We start from the raw sequence: 17,515 nt of genomic DNA, 5'->3' as shown, positions 1-17,515 counted from the left end.
GCTTTGTAAATATAAGAAATGTGTCCTGTGATGCCACGTTACCAGTTCCTTTATTATACACCTCATTATACACATTCATACCCGTACTCCACAGAACTGCTATTTGTGCTTCTAACAAGAAGGCAGCTGTACGATGCTATGAGATGCTGCATTGCAATTATTCTTGTACGGCTTTATTCTAGCTTCTTAAAGAAGCAAGGCCTATGATTGCACTCTACTGATATGTAGCTATTTCCTCATCTGCCCCATGTCATTCCTCCTCCTCTTCCCCGACAGTGGACTTAAAGATAGCAAATAATGGCAGGTGAATAAACCCAAGACTGTGCACTTCCTCCAAGATAAAGAAAATACTAGAAATTTTTTTCAGGCCCAGAAAGAAACAGCCAAGTGCCCAGCATGTATGTACGTTGCTCAGAGAAAACTGCAGCATTATTGCACAGCCAAGCAGGCAGGAGTATGAGTGGGGCAAGGAGGAATGGCAGAACAGGGCAATATTCACAAGAAGCAGAGTTTCCTCTGTTCTGTTACTCTCTAAGAAAATGTCTAGTTTATTTTTTTTTCCCAGAAGAATCTCTCTCAGTAAACTGGCAATAAAAATAGCCGTTGAGTTGCCTAAAGAACTCAAACTGGAGATTACAGTTATATTTAGTGTTCTTGTATTGACTGTCTTCTTAGAGACAGCCCATGGTTCCACCTACTTTATATATAACTGAAAAAGTGCCTGGTACAAGATATATAGCAAAAAACGTGAAAGGAAAACACATACATGATAATATTTTCTCTGTACACCCACTCAGTTTCCAGCAATTTGTGGATCATTTTTTTCTTGATTCAAAACTGCTACCATTATGCCTCACAACTGTGAGAGATGTTTCTCATCCTTAATACGTGGAACCGTTTGTTTCGGTTTTATTTCATTGCTTCTCTCCTTCTGCAAGGTCAGCCTTGGCTTATAGCCCATGTCTTTTTTCTGCACTTTAGTTTTTCTGTTATTACAGCTTCCCGGGAGAAACTAACTTCAAACTAATTTCATCCTTCCCCCACTATTTTCTTGATTAACTAAACTATATTCCTTCATCTTTCACATACCTCTCTTGCTATCTTTGAAACCCTTGTAATATTCTCATCTCTGAGCAAGACCTTGTTAAATTTTGTCAAGGAAAAATATATGTGTATTGTTCATCCTCCACTACCTACATTACCTAACAGAAGTATCTTTCCCCAGCATTTCTTCTTACAGAATTCCAGCTTGTTTCCTCAGCTCTCTAAAAATCATGAATTAGACTCTAAAATCTTAAATTATTAATCTTAATCATCTTCTACATACTGAAATTCAAGGGTCTTAAGCATTATTCCACAATCATTAGTATAACAAAAAATGAAGTGAAAAGAAAGCCTTAAGTGAAAGCAAAAAGTCTAAACTCACCCGTAATAGCTGACACTATGCCCCTTTTCTTGCTTCAGGCATCTCTTATCACTTATTTCCACTGGGCTCATGTTTTTCTAATTGTAAATGTCTGTCTTTCAGTCTTTGCTCTCTTGGATTAAAAGCAACAAGAATTGAAGTAACCTCTTTGTCATCCTTTTGTTTGTTTATGTCCTTCAAACTGTAAACACTCTGGAGCAATGTAATCCTTCTCAGTTTTGTCAAATGAAGCTCACAGGGCTCGTAATCCCCAAGTTCACATTTGTATCAAAAAAGTATTTTATTTAACTGAATCTCAATGAATTTAAATATATTTTGTGTTATTCCTCTCCTTTCTAGAATTAAATTGAGGGTTGCAATTTTTAATTAAAGGTGGAACTTTAACCTGGCAGCAAAGCCAGGAGAAACTTTCTCAACAAAGGCTGCTTGCGCTCCAGTGCTTCCTGACATCTCACATTCACCATCGTGTCTCTATTAGGTTCTAGAAGATGGCTGCCCTGGTGGTCCAAAGGGTCGACTATACCCTGGGGTGCATAAAGCACAGCACACACAGCTGGTCGGAAGAAGTGGTTGTCCCTCATACCCCGCACTGGGGCCGCCTCCCCTTGAGCAGGGAGGCGACCGTGAGCTTCCTCACAGGGAGTGGCGAGGCAGCATGGGGCCGCGTCAGGGCAGGGGCGGGTGGGCATTGGGGTGAGGTTCCCACCAGAGGTTTTGGTTTTAGCTTGGAGTTGTGTGGAGTCAGGGGTTGGCCCGGTAATCTTCGTGGGCCCCTTCCAACTCGGAATGTTCTATGATTGCATTACTCTATTAGGACTTGCATTAGCTGTAGCATTAGCCAACAAAAAAACAAGCAGGTGAGAAACATGTCCCACTGCCTTTCACACCCACAAGCTCGGAGGACTGACCGGGATCACATCTTCCTCGTATTCAGGCCGGGCTCCTTTCTGGACCTCATCATGCTCACCACCGAGCCCCTGCCCCCCTGACCAGTGCTGCCATTACGCAGCAGGAGATCACGGAGCAGGCGGTGGGGTGCAGAGCACCACCGACTCCTCTCAGTCAGGGAGAATCATAGAATTGCTCAGTTGGAAAAGACCTTCAAGATCATCAAGTCCAACTGCAAACATTCAAGTGGGCAGAGCCCCGTGGCTTTCTGCCACCGCCATCTAATTGTGAGGTACAAGGTCACACAGAACGGTGTTACCGGGGACGGCGCGGGCCCCTTTTCCGTTCTCGCCACGCGCTACAGCCGCTACAACCCTTACAGCCGTTCCCGCCGCGCGCGCTCACGCGCCCGGTTACTACAACTCCCAGAACGCCCCGCGAGGCGCAGCCAAAGCGGCACCGACTACACGTCCCGGCATCCCACGGGGTTCCCATTCTCGCGCAGCCCGGGAGCGTGATGCTCAGCTCTCGCGAGAGCGACGTGTCCGGAAGCTCCACGTCGGAGGGTACGGGCTGCCGGGCCTGGGACGCCTCAGCCGTCGGGGTTCCCGCGGGGTGACGCCGCGCCATGGTGAGTGAGAGTGGGGCCGCGGAGAATGGACCGGACCGTGCGGCGTTAGAGGGATGCAGCAGTGGAGCCGACCCGGCGGGATGCGCTGGGGGCCTCGAGGGTTGCGCCCGAGTTGTTGCGGGGGAGCGTTCGCGGAGCAGTCCTGGCGCTGCGGGCGGCCCTGTCACAGCGCAGCGCGGAGGGCTTGTGAGCACTGCGGCCCGGGGCCGTGGTACCGCCTGGGCCGGTGCTGCGGGTGGCCGAGACCGTTCTAGCGCTTGGCACGTCTCAGAAAATCGCTTTGCTGGTGATTAAATGGAAGGTCAGAGCATCCTTTGTAATCGAAACACTTAAACTTTCACCTCCCCTCAGTTCCTATGGTAGAGTGTTCCACTCTAAAATATATTTCTGTTCATGATTTTAATACTACTACTGTGATCTGCAAAAGTTTTCTGAGGTGACAACTGACTATTCTTCCTGTTTGGGCTTTTTTCAAGGGAAAAAGAAAGAAGATTTTTTTATTTTTTTTTGTCATTTAGACTGGAAGGAAAGTCCCTTTGCTTTCCTTCGGTAGGTCAGGGATACCGGGGAAGTGCATATGGAGCTGTGCGGAGCCTCTTCTTGTTTGTCTGTGCTGGATATGCCCTTTACAGTATGGAAGACCCATTGGTAGAGATGTATAGATTTCTGGAAATATTGTTCCTCCAAACAAAAACAAAGGCAGATGGATAGAAAAGAGCAGGCTTCTTCATAAAACAGGATTAACTCTGGTTATTTAAGGGGCTAATTTTGGCTTTCCTTCCTCCATCATGTTTTTATGTCCATTTTATGCTGGAATAACGCATTATTCTCCATTTTTTTCATTTCTAGCCTCTCCGTCTCGATATTAAGCGAAAGCTAACAGCCCGGTCTGACCGGGTGAAAAGTGTGGACCTACACCCCACAGAGCCATGGATGTTGGCTAGCCTCTACAATGGCAGTGTCTGCGTTTGGAACCATGAAACACAGGTGATAACTTTAGCTTTCCTTTACTGTGATTTTTTTTTTTCAAAACAGACAAGTGTATAAATTCTAACTTTCAACAACAAATACACAAGAAAAATCTGAAAATGCTGCTATAATTGACTGTGCTCTCCCCAACGTGTATACAAAATCACAGTAATAATAAGAAAGTATTATCTTGAGCTTAGCTCTAATGATGCTTCATTTCCTACACGTTTAGTTTCAAGAATACAAGGATAATCTCCTTTGTGGAGTCTTTGCAAGCTAATGCCTTTCCTACTGATACGTGAGAAGCCTCTGTCTTGGACTTGCAATCTGTAATTGTGAAGGTTGTAGGAAGTGCTAGACCTCTGCTTCTCTGTCAAGCATAGCTGAAATTGGGCTGCAGATTTAGAAATGATTTGGAGGTGTGAGTGGTGTCTGGAGGGAATGAATGGAAAAAAGAAGGTGAGCACACAGGCAAATATCGTCTTGGATACAGATGCTGCTTTAAAAAAGTGTATGTGCTGTGTTGTAATATCCCTTGGAGAATTGTCAATGACAACATATCGAACACTGTTAAGAAAAGCTGATTTCAAAACTGATATTTTCTCCACTGCTATAGACTTATTATTTTTATTTTTAGACTTTGGTGAAGACTTTTGAAGTATGTGACCTGCCAGTGCGAGCTGCCAAATTTGTGGCAAGGAAGAACTGGGTTGTTACTGGAGCAGTAAGCTGTCGTCTTCTTGTGATTTCCATATGCAGTACTAGTTTCTTTTAACTTGTTTTCATGCCATTATTTTGTACATCGCATAAACTGATCCATTATTAATATGCCAGAGAGAAAGGAATACTTCCCTACACTTCTCCAGTAACTTTTTTCCTTTTAACATAAAAACTTAAATTTTTCATTTCAGAGGAGAGCAATCTAATATAGTGGCTAAATCTAATATCTAATGCAAGGTAGATCTACATTCAACTTCTGCTATCATCTGGAGTGCACTTAGCATGCAGTTTTGACTAAATAGTAGTAGTGCTACTTTAACTAAGCTGAAACTATTGACTTTTCTAGGTAAGATGACTTAAAAGCTGCTTTCTACTTTTGTTTTTGGCTATAATCAAATAAATTTCTTAAGAGTTTTGTTCTCCTCTAGAAAAATGCTCTGGTTTTATTTCTTGCAAAGCAAACTCATTGAATAGTTTTATTCTAAACTTGACTACACATTTTTCTTGAGGGAACGAGCATTGATCAATTTTTAATCTGGTGTCCAAACAATATTATTGTTATGGCAAATTGAAGTAGGTGATGTGTGTCAAAACATGAACAGTGTCTTGATGTAGTGCTGTCTTGCTGAAGGGTTCAGCAGTCTGTTCCTGCATCAGCCTTCAGATTGATCATTGAAAGTTGTACGTGGAAGGCATGGGTAATCTGTTGGAAAGTCAGAATTTTCTCTGATAATGTTTGTCTATCTAAGTTGAAGTGATGCCTAAAACATTGTCTCCATTTTTTTCTTTCTAGTCTTCTGCCCTGTACACACAGTAAATAAACACTTTCTTGTTATTTCGCTGTCTTATACTGCCATGACACAGTTAGTTAAAGCAACCATAAGTCAGCACTGTTTCCCCAGAAGTACAACACTGTCTCTCCTCTGTCAGCACAAGAGTTCAAAAAGCTGCATGGGGAACTGGATTAGGAACTGATGAAAGTTAATATCTATTCTTATCAATTTAATTTCACCTGGATCAATTCCTCAGTCTGTTTCATTGTGCAGCTGTATTGGTCTTAGCTTTCCCAAGGGAGGCTGGAAGCAGTGGCAAGGAAATGGTAAGGAAAAGGCAAAGCTGCTTTTAGGAACAGGGCCAAGTTTTTCTCAAAGTAACTCTGAAAATGTGATGTTATTTATTGCTTATTCTTTATGTTTCTGTAGGTGTTTTTTCTTAAACAGACGTATATGAGAGAGGAAAAGGGTGGAAAAGAAAATAGTTTGGATAAAACAAGTAACGTAGAATTTAGCACAACACCTAAGTAAGGATTTGGGAATACTGCTTCTAAGAATACTGTTTATGAAATAAAGATATATTTTCTTTTGTTCGCTTCCTTCCCAGTTGAAAAATAATCAAGTTGATATCAATTTTCCATTTGTTTTAGTGCAAGAACCTTGCTTTTCATTTTCATATTAAGCATTAGAAACTTTCAGAGCGCTTCATTTCAAATCAAAAGATCATTTAAAATGCATCTTTTTAAAATGAATTTTTAGTTGAACTTCATTTTATAAATGCCTTGAAATAAGATTGGGCAATTTATAGACTTCTGAACCAAATTATAATTTGTCTCATTAGGTAGATGCAGAAAATAGTTTTTCTTGAGCATATCATTGTTAGAGACTCTTCAATAGTGGAATGTGCTGTCTAGCTACTCTACAGTATATTGCAATGTGTTATACAAAAGGTACTGTTTTAATTTTTTATTCTAATCTCTTTCACAGGATGACATGCAAATTAGAGTTTTTAATTACAACACCTTGGAAAGAGTGCACATGTTTGAAGCACATTCAGACTACATTCGTTGTATTGCTGTACATCCCACACAGCCTTTCATACTGACAAGCAGCGGTAAGAGTTTTTTGACGTATTTTGATATGTTTTTCATCAACCATTTCTACGGTTCTGTCTAGATAGGGATTGCATGTTTTTTTTCTGGTTTCTGCTGAACAGAAATCTTTCACCAAGTAGCTAGCATGTAAATTGTTATTTCTTTACCAGATATATTCATATTTTTAAATGGAATATAAATTCTATTTAAAATATTATATTATATGTTCTTGGCAGAGGATACCTAGGAATCTTGTTGCTCAATTACTGCCCAATGAAAAGTTCACGTACGTGCTAATTAGTTGCCTTTCTAGAGTTTGCTTCACTGGAGCTCCATTTTTTTTTTTTTTAATACTTACATAATTGTTTGGAGTATATTTCCAGCTAACAATCTGAATTGAAGCGGTAGGTAACTTTCACCTCTTTTTCCCAACATACTACAGAATTCTGTTATTTGAGCTCATCTATGCTACTTAGGAATGGAAAACCACAGTATGCCAACAAATCTTGCTCAAGAGTATATGCATCACTTTTCTCAGTCCTTTTTACTTTTGGAAATCTTACTAATACGTCCTGAGCACTGTTAGAATATAGTGAACATTTTGTGTTGGAAGCACTGTAGTTATTTCTGTTATTATGTCCTGTTATTTTCTAATAATACGCTTGAAATAAAGATACCAGGAAGCCAGCCTGGTTGCTTCTGCTTCCTGTTCCTTAGTGGTCATTACAGTAGGTGCTGAAGAAGAAAGCACAGGTTTAATTCTTTTATATCTGTCCATTATTTTAAAGTAAATAATTTAGTGCCTTAATATCAATTCTTAATCTAAGACAGATTTATCTTCTGAAAAGAAACAGTGTGTTTATATGATCTGGGCAGGCTCATTTCTTAGTTTTATAATCTTCTTACTGGAGAATCTTTTAGAGAAACGTGTATTCCCTGTGGTCTTCCTGTAAGGAAGGACCAGTAATCTTACAGATTGAAAAAATGTTTATCTTGAGTATTATTAGCATTGCCTCCTTTCAAAGAGAAGATGTGAAGGAACCTTTAAGTTAAACTTATTATTACATTATTTCAGAAGATGTTAAACTAACTGAAACTTGATTTTTGTGTTTTTGTTGTTGTTGTTGTTGTTGTTGTTGTTTTTTTCCCTCAGATGACATGCTTATTAAACTCTGGGACTGGGATAAAAAATGGTCTTGTTCTCAAGTGTTTGAAGGACATACCCATTATGTCATGCAGATTGTCATAAACCCGAAAGATAATAATCAGTTTGCCAGTGCCTCCTTGGATAGGACAATCAAGGTAGAGAATTCTTTGTTGTTTTTTTTAGTTATTAAGTAATTATTAGAAGGAACACAAACCACTAATGAGAACAATGGGTTATAATTCTTAAAAGTGGGTCAATAATAGAATTTCTATTGTACAAAGATGTGTGCTGGTTGAGTCACTATACTAGCTATGCACATAATAGGTAATTCAGTAAACTTACAAATTACCTGTCACCTCTAATCATTGATGTTAAACTTCAATGATTGCTGCATTCCTCTTGGAAGTCATACATATATTGGGATGGGATAATGGTTGTACTATCAATGAGTAGTTCAGGAGAAGTGAACCTATATATACAGTGGATAAATTCATTAAATGTATGCATTGAAAAACTTAAAAAAAAAAAAAAAAATTGCTTTTCCCGTTATTTGTATGTCATTTGCTGTCAGTGTTTTAAATTGATTCTAGAGGTGTCTTTAATCTTATGACAGTAGACCCTGAGTTTCATTTGCTGTGAAACTGTTACTGAGTATCTGGGACTATAGGTTTACAATCATCCCAAGAGTAAGAGTTCCTCAAGTTCCCTGTAAATTACCAGTATGTTGGCTGTAAAAAGTCAGTTTTGATTTCATCCATCTTCAGATGTTGAGATTAGATGTGTATAAATATTGCTGTGATGCGATGATCATGGGAAAATATCAGAGTATCTACAGCTTGACTTCTAAACGTGCGTTAGAATACATACTCTGTTTGGCAAGGTTGGCCTAGATGAGAGAAGATGAAAATCCAGGAGCAGTTTTTTTGTTGTCTTTTTTTTTTTCCCTGGAAAGGTGTGGCAGCTTGGCTCCTCTTCGCCCAACTTTACTCTGGAAGGCCATGAGAAGGGGGTGAACTGCATTGACTACTACAGCGGAGGAGACAAGCCGTATCTCATTTCAGGTGCAGATGACCGGTTGGTTAAGATCTGGGACTACCAGGTATGTGTTCAGCTTCCTGCAATGTATTGTATAGGCTTTGCCATAGCAAAATCATGGAATTGTAAAAAGGAAAAGGACTTGAAAACACCAACAGGTTTTCGTTATCCTTCCTTAGGAAGATAAAAGTGGGGACAGAATTTCATGATACATTTTCCAGATGTTGTTAACTCTTTAGAGAGTATGCTGTGAATTCTACAAATGAACTTAGAGGCTACTTAGATTTGACATTACGGTGTTATGAATAGTGTTTATTTTTTTTCCTTGTCCATTTACTTTCTGGACTCATTTACACAGGCACATGTGTTCATGCACACGTGGACTTGACAGTTCACAGGGTTCATCAAATGAGTTGCATTATTGCCTCATTTGTATGCTTTACAGGAAAGAAACAGATGGAATCCAGAGACAATTGCTGGAACCTAGAGCTCATAAATTCTTCCTGTGTATAAATGCATTAATAGCCAGAAGGACAAGATGAAATCTGTTAGACGAGAATTTCAGGTTGTTAAAGTGTAGTGTCCTAGATTAAACCCAAGAACAGAGATTAAAGCTAGTAGTATTAATTAAAATATGCACTATAGCAATGATTGTTGCATAACTGAGCTTAAAGTTTTACCACCACATAAAGCTGTATATATTAATTACATAGTCTACTCCTAGTTGCTTCAAGCAGAGTAGACTTTTCTTTTACAGCTGTGAACGAACATCCTTGATGAAGATATTAGATCTTTCTTCGCCTATAATTGAACTCAGTTATGTTTTGCTCTGAATTTTTTTTTTTAAGCAATCCCAGCTGTCTGTCTGTTTTCAGTTTGTTGCACTACTTAGCCTATTTTGTGAGCAGAAAACAGAAACAAGTGCATCGAAGGAAATAAATAAACAATTTTCCTTTGGGGAGGAGAATTTAACTCAATACAATCATTGTTTTGTAATATATGTTTAATGCTGCTACTTCAACATCTTGGAAATAAATGTTTCTGGAAGAAATCTAGAAAAAACGTGCTTTCAGATAGATTTCTGGATTTTATTTATTAAGAAATGAATGTTAAAGTGTTGCAAATGTTTATTATCTGTACGTGTCCTTTCAACTCTTTTTTGCAGAATAAAACATGTGTACAAACACTGGAAGGACATGCTCAGAACGTGTCTTGTGTCAGCTTCCATCCTGAATTGCCTATCATAATCACAGGCTCAGAAGATGGTAATTATCTGTTTTCTGCTACATAAAGGATACAGAAGGAAGTTATGGGAGAGTGTTTTGTTGTGGTGTGGCTACACATCTCATACTGTTATACTGGGGGAAACGATAAGGCATGTATTCCTTTTTTCTCTAGGAACTGTGCGCATTTGGCATTCAAGCACCTACCGCCTGGAAAGTACGCTCAACTATGGGATGGAGAGAGTGTGGTGTGTGGCCAGTTTAAGAGGATCCAATAACGTGGCTTTGGGCTATGATGAAGGCAGCATTATTGTTAAGGTACAGTTAATTACTTGAAATGAGAGATGGTGATTCATCGCTGTTCTGTGTAAAGAGCAACTAATTTTCTGATTCTAATATATAAAATACTGATCATTTAGCATTTGAATTGTCATTTTTAAACAAAGCCGGGATATTTCAGTAGATATGTTGAACTGAAAAGGAAATCAAAATTGTGTTTTCTCCATCTGCTAAGTTCTTATGTTATGCTTTGCTTCCTAGCTTGGTCGTGAAGAACCGGCCATGTCCATGGATGCAAATGGAAAAATTATTTGGGCGAAACATTCAGAAGTCCAGCAAGCCAACTTGAAGGCTATGGGAGATGCTGAAATTAAAGATGGAGAGAGATTGCCACTGGCTGTGAAGGATATGGGGAGCTGTGAAATATATCCTCAAACAATTCAGCACAACCCTAATGGACGGTAATTGATTTTAGAAAAAAAAATCAGTTTCCTTTTTTTTTAATTTTTCTCTTTTTCCCTTTATACTGGAAAACTTACTGCATGTGGCCTGGTAGTGACTGAGAGCCTATGGGGAGCAGGTGTCTCACAGCTAGGCAATGGAAAAATCATAGTAGTATGGGCTTCACCCATTTGCTTAATAGCTCATATCTTAAACAAGTTGCACGTTGTAAATAGGGCAGCAAATATACCAACAAAATGTATAATGTAGTAGTAGCAAACCAAATTCTTCTCGATTTTTTTTTTAATTTTTTTTTTAATTAGGTGAGCTGAATTGGAAGAAAAGGTAAAGGGATACATGGTAGAAATGCAGCAGAGTGAAGAGCAGAAGCAAGAAGGGAGAGCAAGTAGCTAGCAACATGAAGCAGAAAAAATCCATTATGTGATGGGTTTTGGAATACACAGAGTTGTTCTATTTAATTCTGTCTGCATTTGCAGTGATTGTATTGTGATACAGGCTTTTGATATCTTCAGATAATTCGTGTGTTTGATCTAGTGCACTGAACATGGATGTCTGACAGACCGCATCTTTCTCTTGCTCTAGGTTTGTTGTAGTGTGTGGCGATGGTGAATACATCATTTACACAGCTATGGCTTTGAGAAACAAGAGTTTTGGTTCTGCACAGGAGTTCGTATGGGCACATGATTCATCAGAGTAAGTGTTGCAGATTTTTCCTTTGTATTAACTTAAATTTGCTGCTGCTAGATTTCAGTCTGTACAAACACTAAGTTGAGCTGAAGACAAAAAAAAAAAAAGGATTGAGTAATGAACTTAAAAAGGTATTATTTTAAGGTCTTCTATTTGTTGTGCTCTGCTAATTTTTGAAGATAAATGCAGGGGGTTTTCTTGTAGCAGTTTACTATTTTAGTAGTTTGCTACTTTGACAGGCAAGTAATTTTTTTTTATAATGTAATCTCTAGATACGCAATCAGGGAGAGCAACAGTGTTGTAAAGATATTTAAAAACTTCAAAGAGAAGAAGTCGTTCAAACCTGATTTTGGAGCAGAAGGTGAGTATTTACTTTTAGAATACACATGTTGATGCATGTGCACAATTTGCAAAATGCAAAATTCTTCCACCTTCATTTTCTTGCAGGTATCTATGGCGGCTTCCTGCTGGGAGTTAGATCTGTTAATGGTTTGGCATTCTATGATTGGGAAAACACAGAACTGATCCGCAGAATTGAAATTCAGCCCAAACATGTAAGTTTTGAGAGGAAACTGAAGATATGAATCTACATGCACATGTCTATGGTTACTCAGTTTTGACTAGTCTGTTGATTTTTTTTCCATAATGAAGCCAAGCTGTCGATCATAAAGTAACAACATCTCAAGTTTATCTCTGCCTTGTAGTGAAAGGGAAGAAAATCTTATGTATGTGTTGGCTTTTTAGTTCCTAAAGCTGCTATGAGAGTTTGTACAAATTAAAGCTAAAACATACTTTCACCCTTAACCTGGGCCCTCTGAACCACTGCTATTATTGATTCTCGTGACACAGATCTTCTGGTCTGACTCGGGTGAGCTTGTCTGCATTGCTACAGAAGAGTCATTCTTCATTCTGAAGTATCTGTCAGAAAAAGTTGCATCTGCCCAAGAAACACATGAAGGAGTCACTGAAGATGGAATTGAAGATGCATTCGAGGTACCTGTATTTAAAAATGGAATGTGACTAGGATCAGAGATTACTCTGGCAAGACTTGCTTCAGTGTAGCAAAGTTAGTCTTTAACATAACACTGCTAAATTTCATTTTCGAAAACATTGAGTGTTACAGAATATACATGTCAACAGTGAAGAACAATGTTAAATCATTTTATTTGGGATGGTTTTGACTATTTGTGGGGAAAGAACCAGTTCAAAACCCCTTGTGACACATCTTGATGCCTAGATTCCTCTTCAGTCATTGTTTACTATTTACACTGTTATTAAGGTTATTTTTAAAACTTGCATTTGGGTGGTATGTTCACAGAACTTTCTGCACTCTTTGTATTTTGAAATCTGACAGAAGTTTGAAAACAAGTGAAAAACAGCAAAAATTTCACGAGGAAGCTTATCTTTTATTTATCTTGCTTAACACTTAGTTTGGTACTTCCTTCCTGGATTTGTAATTTAGTTAATTATTGAGATAGAGATTTGTTAACAACATTTTTTTGTAAAACCGGAGGCATAATTTACAAAACTTGTAGTCTGTACCTGAAGTTTCTTTTGCAACTTGCCCTTGTGTCTGTTGAAGTACAGAATGTTACATTTAGTTTGAAAACACAGCAGTTTTTCTGCTATCTGAAAGTAGCTTTTTATATACTTGGTTAAATCAAATTTAATTTGCAGGTTCTTGGTGAGATTCAGGAGATTGTGAAAACAGGCTTGTGGGTTGGCGACTGCTTTATTTACACCAGCTCTGTGAACAGACTCAACTACTATGTTGGAGGAGAAATTGTCACGATTGCCCATTTAGACAGGTAAGTTGCTGCATTAGATTGTAAGAAAGCTTTAAATGTTTTTTCAATAGAAGTTAGGACAAGGTAAATCTCCCCCCTTGCCTTGCTGTATTACTTTTGATTATGTTAATATGCTAATGTTCTGAGGCAATTAATGTAATCTTGCATAGGATAAATAGCATTACGTGAAAGCATGGGTATAGAGTAAAAGTTCGTGCAAATATTCTTGCTACCATTGGATTTTATTATGAAGTACCTCATAGTGAACCTATCCAAGATGAATAGTCTTTGTTTTGTTTCAGGACGATGTATCTTTTGGGGTATATACCTAAGGACAACCGACTTTATTTGGGTGATAAAGAGCTAAACATTGTTAGCTACTCTTTGCTGGTCTCAGTGCTTGAATATCAAACTGCTGTGATGCGAAGAGACTTCAGTATGGCTGACAAAGTTCTTCCCACAATTCCAAAAGAACAGAGAACCAGAGTTGCGCATTTTCTTGAAAAACAGGCAAGAGAACTATTTCTTAGTCATCAAAAATGTAATCAGCTGATTATTTCTAATTGAATTTGCTTTGTAAAAAAAACTACTAAAAAAGTCACTAACTTCCTGTAAGTGTAGATTTTTGTTAATCATCTATACTTGTTTGGAACGCTGTAATCTTTTCTTTGGAGGGATTTTGTTAAAACATCTAGAATGCTGTTTGACCTGACGGATCAGAGCTTTACTTCGGTTTTTTTGTGTGTGTGTTTTTTTTTTTTTTTTAATTTCAGGGCTTCAAACAACAAGCTCTTGCAGTATCTACGGATCCAGAGCATCGTTTTGAACTTGCTCTTCAGCTTGGAGAATTAAAAATTGCTTATCAGCTTGCAGTAGAAGCAGAGGTAAACATACAATTTCTGGTGATTTGTAGTGATTCTGAATATAAATCTTAAAGGCCCTGTTAAGGAAAGGCAGTGTGAGGATGCAGTACAGCTCTGTGAACACCATAAATATGCCTCCAACTTCCTTACTGAAGTTTCTCTGCCTGTAATTCAAAGGAATTTGAGCTGTGGGATAGGAACAGAAGCATGTTGTCTGCTCAGAAAGATACAGGAACTCTTCCTGGAGAGTAAGACATTCCAACCATGAACAAAGCCTTAATCTTCAGTGTTGAACAGAAAGAGGAGAAGTGGCAGAACTGAAACATCTGGGCCTTTGTTCCAGCCTTGAAAAACTTGCATCATTTCTGATGTACTAGGAAGACTGACAGGCAGTGATTTGTCCCATAGCTATTATTAAGAGAATTTGTTTCACCATTCCTTTTGCAAAATAAGGATGTGATAAGGAGTAAGGTAATGTTCATCATTAAACAGGGAGAGGGGAAGGTAGAAAGGTGTCGTGTAATGACAGCATGACAGTGGTACACACAGAACAAACTGCAGTAGTCATATTTTAATGGGAAGTATACTGATAGGATACAGAACCTTAACAGGCAAACTTAGAATTCATATTGAATGCTTTAAAAATCTTTAATGGTATTCAAAAATATGAGCTTTGGTTTTGTTTTGTTTTTTCCTCCCTCCCCCTTTGTGCCTTTAGTCAGAACAGAAATGGAAGCAACTTGCTGAACTCGCCATTAGTAAATGCCAGTTTGGCCTAGCCCAGGAGTGTCTCCACCATGCACAGGACTATGGAGGACTACTTCTACTGGCTACAGCCTCAGGAAATGCTAATATGGTGAATAAGTTAGCTGAAGGAGCAGAAAAAGATGGCAAGAACAACGTTGCGTTTATGAGCTACTTCCTGCAGGGAAAGTAAGTAGCGAGAAATTTGGATTGTTCTCATTGGGCTTTCTGAAACGCCAAGAACATCAAGTTTCCAAACGGTTAACTAAAGCTAACTTAGCTTCATGGAGAAAGACATAGCATGTATCTTTTCAGAAAAACATTCTATTTTATGATGCCTACTTCTTAAAATCAGGCACTTTTAATTTACTAACGTCATGGAATAAACAGCTGTAATGCAACAGTCTGACTTGAAAACTTACTGATAAAAATTATGTTTTAAAATCTGTTAGGCTTGACTCATGTTTGGAACTCCTGATTAAAACTGGACGTCTCCCAGAAGCTGCTTTCCTTGCACGGACGTATTTGCCAAGCCAGGTTTCAAGGTAACATCAGAGCGTATGCATATTCTAGGACTATTGTCAGAACTACCAATATACAACGAATCTGATTTCTGTCTCCAGGGTTGTTAAATTGTGGCGGGAGAGTCTCTCTAAAGTTAACCAAAAAGCTGCTGAATCCCTTGCTGATCCTACAGAATATGAAAATCTTTTCCCTGGATTAAAGGAAGCTTTTGTTGTTGAAGAATACGTTAAACAAAGTCTTGCTGACCTGCGGCCAGCCAGGGAATACCCCCTTGTCACTGTAAGTAAGAAGCAGGAGTTCCTGTTTTCTCTAGAAGTGAAAAATTTGAAGTTGTGCAAATTCAGCTTTAAGCAAGTCGATGAAATTACCTGAACATTCCATTAATATCTCTGCGCTTTTTTAGCCAAACGAAGAAAGAAATTTATTTGAAGAAGCAAAAGGCTTCGAACCATCGGGAGTAATGGCATCTCAGGTCAGTGTTACTACTAATTGATGAGGTCTAAGAAGTAGCGCTTCTGTTGTACAGGAACACCTACCCTGGAGAACTAAGCACCACGATGGTTGAACTGTTGCTCTTATTGGCTTGACTACAAGCACTGCACCAGAGTTCAGTGTTCTTTTGCGTCAGACTTGTTGGCTAAAAAAGTACATTAAGAAAAGTCATTAGCAGAACTAGCATTAGAATTATTTATTTTATGTGGCTGCTTAAGTTCTGTTAGAACTTTACTGAAGTGTGCATGAGTAATCAGAGTCCTACCATTGAATTCATCCTGAAGAAAAACTGCTTATCAAAAGCCTTACTGCCTCAACTGCTTCTACCATTCTGAAAGCTCAGTAGCTGGAACCTGGAACCTCTTACATACCACAGCAATTACAAATGCTTTATATTCATTGCTATTGTGCATGGCTAAGCAATAAGACTACTTCAGAAGTTAGAGTAGGAGTCCTGTTTGATTATTTGGAAATATCATAATACTTTAAGTAGCTCAGACTGATGTTTTTATCACCCAAGTGAAAGTTTCTACCTTGTGAAACTTACCTACAACATGTTAATTTACAATTACCTTGCGTTAGAAGTTGTAAACAAGGCCTGCCACGTTCTTCAGTTGTACTTCAGTTCTTCAAATGAATTGACACTGACTGAAGGTTGTTGGTTTTTTTTTTCTATCAACTGCTTTGAATTAAGCGGGGAAAAAAACAAAGGAACATGGTAGGTGCCTCTGAAGACTAGAAAACTTAATGGCTGTGAAGATGTGATTCTAAAATTACTCAGGGAAATTTTAGAAGACAACCATCAAAGCTTAGGGGCTGTTCAGAGGGGCTGTTGTTTACTTGCTTTTGTCAAAATAAACCACTCTTTTTCATTAGAAAAAGGCAGAAGAAGCAGTTCCATCTCCTAAACCAGAAGTGATGAATACAGTACTGCAGAATTCTGATCTACTTCCACCACGGGATCAAAAGGTACTGAAATATATCTTAGGAAGGGAAGGAGTGTCATGGCTAAAGACTGAACTAATAATTTGAGTAAAGTACACCAGATAATGTCACTTTTTATCTTGCTATGAACCACATTCCTGAGACTAGTGTGTGGATCCCTTCCTGTTGTGTGCAGAAACTGTACACAGTAATGTAGAACAATTCCTACAGCCTTGTAGGCTTACAAGGTAACAAGTAGAGTCACAGCACAGAACATAGTAACAAGCTGCAGTACTTGCAAGCTGCTTTCTTATTCAAGAACGCATTTTTTTCGGTAACTTATTGTAGTTCTTGTGCACTACCTGACTGCCTCAAGGTTGCTGAATGTTTCAGTACCTGATATGGAATTATACAAACTACATCTCCCGCTATCACAACAGCTACCTAAAGTGTATCCCTGCTGTCTGGACTTCTTTCCTAGACGCTTCTGGATTTGGAAGACGACCTTGATAACTTAGACCTGGAGGATATTGATACTACAGATATCAATCTGGATGAAGAGATCTTAGATGACTGAACAGAGTTCTAGATGACCAACCCAACTATTACTTACTCCAAACAAAGGAAGTTCTGTGGACTACACGCTCCCCATTAACTTGATTTTTATACAGAAGATGGACCATATTGCACGAAGGGAGAGGGGAAAACCCAGCAACTGTAAAAAAAAATTTGAGTATGCTGAAATTTAAGATATAGGCCTGCTCTTAAGCATCTTGAAAGCATTTTCATTTAACATGCAGTTCAATAAATCCTTTTAAACATTCCATCCCTGGTCTGTCCCCTATT

General features: G+C 38.6%; 1 protein-coding gene across 1 annotated transcript; it reads left to right on the top strand.

Moving 5' to 3' along the window:
• COPB2 (coatomer protein complex subunit beta 2) lies at nucleotides 2,788–17,495 on the top strand. The gene is made up of 22 exons (XM_021395665.1): nucleotides 2,788–2,945; nucleotides 3,795–3,932; nucleotides 4,552–4,638; nucleotides 6,395–6,521; nucleotides 7,655–7,803; nucleotides 8,601–8,747; nucleotides 9,849–9,948; nucleotides 10,082–10,224; nucleotides 10,447–10,646; nucleotides 11,230–11,340; nucleotides 11,607–11,695; nucleotides 11,782–11,888; nucleotides 12,184–12,327; nucleotides 13,012–13,142; nucleotides 13,424–13,631; nucleotides 13,895–14,005; nucleotides 14,703–14,917; nucleotides 15,181–15,273; nucleotides 15,352–15,532; nucleotides 15,657–15,725; nucleotides 16,622–16,714; nucleotides 17,151–17,495. Exons 1-22 carry the CDS (start codon nucleotides 2,943–2,945, stop codon nucleotides 17,244–17,246), a joined length of 2,742 nt encoding a protein of 913 aa, XP_021251340.1. The 5' UTR covers nucleotides 2,788–2,942; the 3' UTR covers nucleotides 17,247–17,495.

This window comes from Numida meleagris, chromosome 4 (assembly GCF_002078875.1).
Source record: "Numida meleagris isolate 19003 breed g44 Domestic line chromosome 4, NumMel1.0, whole genome shotgun sequence".
In the NCBI taxonomy this organism is placed as follows: Eukaryota; Metazoa; Chordata; class Aves; order Galliformes; family Numididae; genus Numida; species Numida meleagris.
The sequence above is the reverse complement of the archived record's forward strand: the minus strand, read 5'-3'. Positions and strand labels throughout refer to the sequence as shown.

Bases quoted from the DNA above. Each gene is read 5' to 3' on its own strand.
- COPB2 (XM_021395665.1), top strand. The intron at 9,949-10,081 runs GTAATTATCTGT...TTTTTTCTCTAG, and splicing joins AATCACAGGCTCAGAAGATG to GAACTGTGCGCATTTGGCAT. The intron at 15,533-15,656 runs GTAAGTAAGAAG...GCGCTTTTTTAG, and splicing joins GGGAATACCCCCTTGTCACT to CCAAACGAAGAAAGAAATTT.